This window comes from Octodon degus, unplaced genomic scaffold, assembly GCF_000260255.1.
Source record: "Octodon degus isolate 3935 unplaced genomic scaffold, OctDeg1.0 scaffold00080, whole genome shotgun sequence".
In the NCBI taxonomy this organism is placed as follows: Eukaryota; Metazoa; Chordata; class Mammalia; order Rodentia; family Octodontidae; genus Octodon; species Octodon degus.
Window position 1 is genome coordinate 6,316,163 of NW_004524656.1, and position 8,537 is coordinate 6,324,699.

At 50.7% G+C, this 8,537-nt stretch overlaps 1 protein-coding gene across 1 annotated transcript in view; it reads right to left on the reverse strand.

Annotated features, from left to right (window-relative positions):
* Window positions 1-2,558: 2,558 nt before the first annotated feature.
* Foxr1 (forkhead box R1) overlaps window positions 2,559-8,537 on the reverse strand; it is a 13,274-nt gene continuing 7,295 nt past the window's right edge. The window contains exons 2-6 of the mRNA XM_004636432.3: window positions 6,173-6,247; window positions 5,812-6,071; window positions 5,368-5,594; window positions 3,249-3,487; window positions 2,559-2,587 (exon numbers count right to left, since the gene is read on the reverse strand). Of these exons, the coding sequence (XP_004636489.1) occupies window positions 2,559-2,587; window positions 3,249-3,487; window positions 5,368-5,594; window positions 5,812-6,071; window positions 6,173-6,247 (830 nt within the window). The remainder of the gene's footprint in view (window positions 2,588-3,248; window positions 3,488-5,367; window positions 5,595-5,811; window positions 6,072-6,172; window positions 6,248-8,537) is intronic.

The following is an 8,537-nucleotide window of genomic DNA, read 5'->3' on the forward strand; positions in this document are numbered from 1 at the left end:
TTAGTACATTTTACGTATCAAAATTCATATCATGAATTTTAGATGAACACTCACTGCAGGGAATTTGTAACTGCACATAATCTTTCTTTTTTCCCGTTCCCCCATCTACAAAAGCTTCGTTTCCATTTTTGCCTTTGGTCTTAGCCCTTCCTTCCTTTGCCCCTTGGCCTCCCTTGTTCTCCTTCTTGGTGGAACATTTCCTTCCTGTCTCCTAATAATACCTAATATACACTTCAGGATTCGCACACCAGAAAAAATTCGGTATTAACATGCGTCCCCTTTATCCTGATGAAGAGTGTAGCCTCAAGCTGGGGTATCTCAGGAAGCACCAGCAGGTGCAGGAGGCAGAGTTCACCAGCCCCTCCAGCATTTTTTGCTTTTTGTAGGGGGTACTGGGGATTGAACTCAAGACCTTGTACTTCGCCTGGCAGGTGCTTATGCCACAGCCCATGCCTCAGCCTTTATGCCTAAAGGCCCCATACTAGGCTCCGACTTGAGCATTAGCTTCCCCTCGGTGCTCTGTCTGGCTACCTGCAGCACATAAAAGGAGCCCCATGAGCTGCAGACGATGCTTGGTGAAGTGGTGCGCCTTGCTGCGTGCCCTAAGATCCCAGGGAAGCGCACACACCTTAGGTCTCTGAAAGGAATCTAGTAAGGCACCTCCCACACGCGGAAATAATTTTTGCTTTTGAGACATATGTACTTAAGGCTGGCCTTGAAATTGTGGCAGTCCTCTTGCCTTAGCCTCCCAGTTGCCTACTGGCTGACCCATGATTCGTTTTGGGGGGACAGGGTCTCACTATGCAGTTCAATCTGGCCTTGATGTCAGCGCTCCTCCTGCCTCAGCCTCTTGAGTGCTGGTGTTACAGGCATGTGCCACCGTGCTTGGCTCTCACAAGTCACTTTTTACATCTGGCAGAGGGTGTCACTACACAGCTCTGATTTGTAGCGATCCTCCTGTCAGCCTCCCCAGTGCTGGGATTACAGGTGTGCAATACCATGCCCATTTTCAGGCACGAGGCTGGCTCAGCATGCGGTACCAAACCCTGGATCCTCGTGCTTGCCAGGAAGGCATGTAGACCACCGAGCTATCTCCCTGGCCCCATATGTCACATTTAAAGCTCAGTACCATGATCTAATTGTATTCATCCAGAAAAATAAAAAGGAAAGGCAGCGAGAGTATAAGGGATTAAGAGGTGCCGAGTGGACAGAAAATGAAGTGTTGTCCTCCAATGTAGCAGCTGCCCTACAACGACAGGGCAGCACTGCCCCTGCTCCCCGACACTCTGCAGATCCATGCAGAGCTGTGTCCCCAAGCGCTCTGTAAATGCCAGCACATCACACTCTGCCCTCCCATTATCCTTTAGGTATCATCTCAAAGCTGTGTATTTTTATTATCTCTGTTTTACATATCAAGGAAACAGATTTAAAAATGTTAAGAAAACTACCAAGGGCAGCACAGCTCAGAGGAAAAAGTAAAAACGAACAAAAAATGCTGCTGGGCGCAGTGGTACACGGCTGTCGTTCAATTTGGGGTTTTTTGGTATTGGGGATTGAACTCAGGACCTTGCGCTTGCCAACCAAGCACTTGCTCCACTGAGCTATCTCCCTGGCCAGGAAAACTCAACTTTAAGGGGAAAGATGATGAGGGGTGGAGAATGGATGGAAAACGGAAATGGGTACATAAATAAAACAAGCCATGGGCGAACAGATACACACTTTTTTTGGGGGGGAGGTCTTTTTGAGACAGGGTCTCCAGTATGCAGCTCAAGCTGGCCTTGAGCTCACTTTGTAGCCCAACTGGTCTCAAACTTCCAATGATGATCCTGCTTCAGCCTCCCAAGTGCTGGGATTACTGGCATGCACCACCATGCCTGGCCAGATACACATTTTCTGACTGAAACTTTCAAATATACACAAAATCAAAAACATGCATGAAGCCCTGAGTTTGACCTCCAACATTATGAAAACCAACAAGGAGCCACAAAAAACAAAAACAAAAACAACAACAAAAAAACCCACAAAGATCAAGCAGGGTTGGAGACAGCTTGGTGGGGGAGGGGAGGTACACTTAGAATGTCCGAGGCTCTGGGCCTGATCTCTAGCACCACACAACATTAAAGGCCGCCAACTCCTTGAACCTCAGGGCTTCTAAGGTGCATTCTCTCTGCCATGACAGCTCCTCACGGCACCTATCTTCTGACCTAGCTTGGTCCGTGGCAGCCTCTCAATGGATGCTGAAGGTGAAAGAGCGGCGCATCTTCTTAGACAGTCTTCATAACACAGGATCATGGAAGATGCTCCAGGAGCCTGAAGAATGAACAGCAGAGACTCCCCCAGCTGCACACCGGTGACTGCCCTGTGACCTCAGGAGCCACCCACGGTGCTGAGGGCCCTTGTTTCCACACCTGGAGGTGACCTACACTCCTGCCCTGAGCCCCCCACCCCCAAGACTCACGCATGGGAGCCCACACGTGCAAACACGCACGCATGCACACACATGCAGAGGCTGCTGTCAGGAACTTTAATAAGGCACAGCTGATGATGACTCTTGTTCCTTATAGGTCAAAGAGGAAGGGCACCGCATCTGTAAGAAAATAAATAAGTTCAAAGGAACTTGTTCTTTGCAACTGTTGTCCCACATCTGGAGTGCTCTCTGCTAGCAGGCCATTCACCTTTTTTTTTTTTTTTTTTAATGTACTTAGTACTAGGCCTTACTATGCACAGCTCAGATTCCTAGTGATCCACTTGTTTTCAGCCTCCCCAGCGCTGGGATTGCAGGCATGCACCACCACACCCGGACCTGGTCCCTGCCTAAGTGAGTCCCAGGGGCAGGGCCAGCACAGCATGTGGGATGGAACCTGGGATTGAACCCTGATCCCTGTGCTTGTGAAAGCAGGTGCTTAGTCCACTGACCTATCTCACCAGCCCTAGGCCATTCCCTTCTTGCTGAACACACATGCACCACCTTTTCTGGGGCTTCCTGAACAGCACCAGGAGAAAGAGAAAGCCACCTGTGCATGTGTAACACTTCTCGTGGTCCCGTAGTGGGGCCAACCTGAGCCCTGGCACATCTAGGCTTGTGCCAACAGAAGTGGGCTCATCTCTACCAGCCATCGCCAGTGAGGCTCAGACCACTGCGGCAGTCCTGCTTCCTCCAGAGGATGCTCCCAGAGGGGGACTCAGCTTAGTAGCCTTAGCTCAGCCCCTCAGGCCCCCCTCGGCCCACTCATGACAAGGCATCACACCTGGCTGGCTCATGCACCGCTGGATACTTTCCAGCCGAGTGGAAGCCAAGGCGCGGGCCTCCTCCACAAAGCGGCGACGTCCCTCCTCAGTCAACTTCCAGAGGCAGGAGCGAGCGCGGGGGCTGGCCTCCCCCTGCATACTGACTGGCACTTTCTGAAAGCTGTTGCAGAAACAGAGATTGTGACGGATGGTATTCTTCCAGCCTTCCGGAGCCCTCTGGAAAAACGGGAAGTGCCGTCTGTGGGCAGGGGAGAAAGGCAAGACGAGGAAGGTTTCAGTGGCAAAGGACCCCTCCCGCGATAGCTCTCCCCAGGGGCCAGGAGCCTCAGATCTTCTCTCAAGGTTGATAATGCAAAGTTCGACTGGCTGCTGTTTGCTGACTGCACACATGACAATTCTGGGCTGTTGTACTAAGGGATGCTGCACTGAGCTACGTCCCCAGCCTTTTTTAAAATTTAAGGGCTGGCCTGATAGCTCAGCAGACAAAAGCACCTGCTTAGTCCTTAGTCAGAGCTTGGCGGCTGGGGTTTGATCCCTGGTGTGCTGTGCTGGCCCCATCTGTGGGGTGCACTGAGCTGGCAGTTGAGACTTGGTGTAGTGGTGTGCCCCTGTAATTCCAGCACTTGGGAGGCTGAAAATAGGAGAATCACTATGAGTCCGATCTACATGGTAAAACCCTATAAACCCTGTCCTAAATACTGGAAAAGAAATTTTTTTTAATTTAAATTTTTGGGTGTATACAAGATAGCTCAGAGGTCCAAAGTGCCTGCTTAGGCAAGTTGCGCAAGGACTGTGGTTCAATCCCCAGTACTACATGCCGCATGCCAGTCCCATCCCCAAGATGGGATGAGTAGAATGAACACACACACACACACACACACACACACACACACACTCTTAAATTTTTAGTGGCCAGGGAGATGGCTCAGAATAAGTGCTTCCCTGGCAAGTGCAAGGGCCCGAGTTCAATCCCCAATTCCAGAAAAAAAAATTAAATTTTTGAGACAGAATCTTGCTAGATTGTCTAGGCTGGGCTCCAATTTTCTTTTTTTCTTCTTTTTTTCTTTTTTTAATTATTTATTTTTATTTATTACATTTATTGTGTGTGTGGCCAGCTCAGCCCACCAGGGGGCGGGGCTGGCTGGCATGTGGTGCTGGGGGATCGAACCGTGGTCCCTGTGCTTTGCCAAGCCTGTTTCAAGTAGGTGCTTTAGACCACTGAGCCATCTCTCCAGCCCCTGGGCTCCAATTTTCAATCATTCCACTTCATGAGCCTCTCAGAGCGCTGCCATCCAATGCCTGCCCACACCCAGACATTATTTTACTTTTTATTTCTATTTTTTTTGAGACAGGGTCTTGCTATGTAGCTCACGGTGGCCATGAAATCACAGCAATCCTCCCACCTCTGCCTGAGAGCAGGGATTAGGACACCATGCGAGGACAGGAAGTACCACCACTCCTGGCATTAACTCTTCTTTTTAAAGCCCACCTTCCTGCTCTTAGCCTCAGTTTCCTTATTTGCGCTCAGGGCTCATTTCTGGGCTATATCAAAAACAAAGCAGAATCAGGCCTCCTGTCAAGGGGCCACACCACTGGAGGATGAATAACCTGAGACATCAGGCTCTTCTCCACACCAATCCTGTGAAAAGGCCTGAGAAACTCCGTCACGCAGGTATCGGGCAGTCAGAGCTAGATGCAGCACTGGGAGTGACCACTGTGGTACAGTGCACACTCAGCGTGTGTGAGGCCTGGGTTCCGTTCCAGAACGCACACACAAATGTGCACTGCACAATACTGAATGATGGCCCCTTCCTGACCAGGCTTCCCTGCCCTGGGGTATTGGGAGAGCTGTGACAGTCAGGACCTCCCTAGAAGCAGGTGGGACATTGGTAGGGAAACCCGTATCTGTACTGGCTAATCTCCAGAGGTGCAGTGAAAGGAGGTGTTATGACCCATGATTTCATGGAGGGATCCTGCTCACAGGTGGGGAGGCACACACTGGCCTGGGAGGATGCTCCTCAAACTGAGTCATGGCCCAGGGCAGGGACAGATGGAAAGGCTTCAGGCCAGGGCCGGACCCCCTCCCACTGACCTCATCACAGGGCCCTAGACACATACCGAGTAAAATCGTAGATCTGCTGCACGTTGAGGCCACTGGGGGCACTGCTGCTTAGTGCCAGTGCAATTAGATGGAAGTAATTGAGAGGGGGCCGGGACCAAAGCTTCCCCTCCAGGCTGATGGTTTGTTGCAGCCTCCGACTCTGGAGGGAGGCCCTTGTGAGAGGGGGCAGGAGAGCCACAGAGGAGCTGTCATCCTGGTCCTCGGCCTCCTCCTCTTCTGTGAGCTAGAGGAGCGGGGTAGGAACTGGTTCCTGACTACTCAGCAGCCTCCACTCCAGGGTGCAGCCGCTGAAGGGGAGAGGCGGAGGGCTGTGTGGCCTCCCCAATGCGAGGGGCCTGCTCACTTCTGCATGGTAGCCTTTGGCTGTCCCTAGAAGTCCCAGCACTGATGCTTGTTCCCGGGCCCACCCTGCCTACTGCCCAGGCTACATCCATACATACCTCCCTGTCACCAGGGGAAGAGGTGAGCTGCTTCTGCTTCCACTTCTGAGGGGGCGACTGCTCGCTGCAGGAAGACAGCAGTGATTCCACAGAGCTGCCCTCTGAGCTGCTGGCATCTTGCTTTTCAAGGGATGGCTGAGGGCAGGGGACCTTGTGTGTCTCATCAGCCGTCTCTGTGGCGTCTGGGACCTCCAGCTTGCCTGGAGGGTACACGATGTTGGGGTTCACCCACATCCACAGGTTGGGTTCAATATCTGGACCTGTGCGGAGCAAAAGGAGACAGTGCCACAGCTCGCTGGCCCAGCATCCCTGGTCACCAGCCCAGCACATAGCCGAGTCAGAGGGCGCCAGCACTACTCACCGTCGCCATCAGGGTTGGGTTTCTTTTCCAGAGGCAACACAGGTGGATGAACTATTCGGAGCTTATATTTGGCAACTAGTAAAAAGGCAAAAAGAAGGGGCTGGGGAGATGGCTCAGTAGAATAAGCACTTCCCTGGCAAACACAAGGCTATGAGTTCAATCCCTGGTTCCGCAAAAGAAAAAAAAAAAAAACAGGTAAAAAGAGTCAAATAATTTAGGATTTCCGTTGAGATCCTTGGCTTTGAAGCTGTCTCAGGAAAAGCTTGTGGATTCTTTTTTTTTTTTTGCGGTACCAGGGATTGAACTCATAGCCTTGTGCTTATTCCACTGAGGCATCTCCCTGGCCCTAGGTTTATGGATTCTTTTTTTTTTTTTTTTGTTCCTCGAATGCCTTCAGGGCACTTTTGGCCAGCTGGAGAGGTGTGTGGTTTGAACTCCAGCAACCTGAGGCTGACAGCTTTGTGGAAGCAGCCACTTAAAGGCCTGAGCTACGGCCAGGCCCCCTAAGTTTATGGATTCTGTTCCACCAGTTGGCCCGTCATCTCTACTCTTCTTTTTTTTGAGACAGGTTCTTGCCACATAGCCCAGGCTGGCCTCAGACTCACAGTGATTCTCCTGCTTCAGCCTCCCAAGTGGTAAGACAACAAGTGCTTGCTACCAACACTGGCTCCTCTGGATTCTTCTCTCCCTGCTTCACACACTCATTCCCTGTACAATTTTACGTGTGACTGCAGCTTCGGTCACCATCTATAAATCCAGGGGTTGCAAATCTCTACCTCTAGACTGGGTTTCTTGGCTAGTCCTTAAATAGAACTGCCTGCTGGGCATGGTGGCACAAGCCTGTACTGCCAGCACTCAGGAAACTGAGGCAGGAGGGTCACTGTGGGTGGAGGCCAGCCTAGGCAACATAGTAAGCCTGTCTCAAAAAGAAAAAAAAAAAAAAACAAAAAAAACAACTGCCTACTAGCTGTCCTTATCTGGGTCGCCTGCATGCAAACAGGGTCAAACTCAACATTTCTAAAACTAAATTCCATTTTCTTGCTTTTCTCCCATATTTGTTGTCTCAGCAGATGGCAGCATCATCCAAACAGGTGTGCAGAGCAGAAACTACCTTTGCCCCCAAACTATCCCCAGGAAGGAGGCTAATAGGACAGATGAATCCAGGCTTGTGTTTGGGAAAGGATAATATATTTATAGGACAACTCGGTAATTAGGGAAAAAATAAGGGCCGGTCAAGTAGCTCAGTGGATTAAAGCGCCTGCAAGCAAGCACAGGGGCCAGGGTTTGATCCCCGGGCCTACTGTGCTAGCCCCACCCCCGGGGTGCGCTGAGAGGGCAACTGAGACTGGGCATGGTGGCACGTGCCTGTAATCCCGGCTCTTGGGAGGCTGTAAACAAGCGGATCACTATGAGTCCAATCTAGTAGGGAGACCCTGAACACCCCATAGACCCTTCCTTAAAGTACAAAAAATAAAGCACAGGGACTGGGGTTCTATCCCCAGTGGCACATGCTGTGCCAGCCCCACCCCCAGGCACACTGAGCCTACAACCCAGTCTGGGCATGATGGCGCACACCTATAATCCCAGCACTGGGGAGGCTGAAAACAGGAGATCCTACAAGTCCAAGCTGCATAGTAAGACCCTGTATCTAGTGAGACCCTGTGTCAAATACATTTAAAAAAAAAAAAAGGGCAGTGCAGGGGCTGGGGAGATGGCTCAGTGGAATAAGCGCTTCCCTGGCAAGCACAAGGGCCTGAGTTCAATCCCCGGTTTGGGGTGGGGGGAGACAGTGCATAGTAATGCATGCCTATTAATCCCAGTTACTAGGGAAGCCAGTCTGAGCAATTTAGTGATATTTTGCCTCAAAAATCAATAAATGGAAAGAGCTGGGTATGTAGCTCAGTGCTCACTGGACTCAATCTCCAGTAATGTAAAAAAAAAAAAAAAAGGGGGGGGGGACAGGTATGGTGATGCCAACCTGTAATCCCAGTACGTGGGAGGCTGAGGCAGGAGGATCACTGAATTCAAAGCCAGCCTTGGCTACAAAATGAATTTATTTTTGTTCAAAGAGTTTAAACCAGCCTGAACTGCAGTGTATCTCAAAAAAAAAGATGAGAGAAAAAGAGGGGCAGAGACAGAGAACATAAACAATGCAGTATCAATATACAAATGATTAAACCAGGAAAGGGAGTGGTGGTGCACACCCTTGATCCATGTACTCAGGAGGCTAAGAGGACTGTTGAAAGTTCAAGGCCAGCCTGGGCTACACAGTGACACCTGGTCTCAAAAAAAAAAAAAAAAAAAAGGGGCCAGGGAGATGGCTCAGTGGAATAAGCGCTTCCCTGGCAAGCGCAAGGGCCTGAGT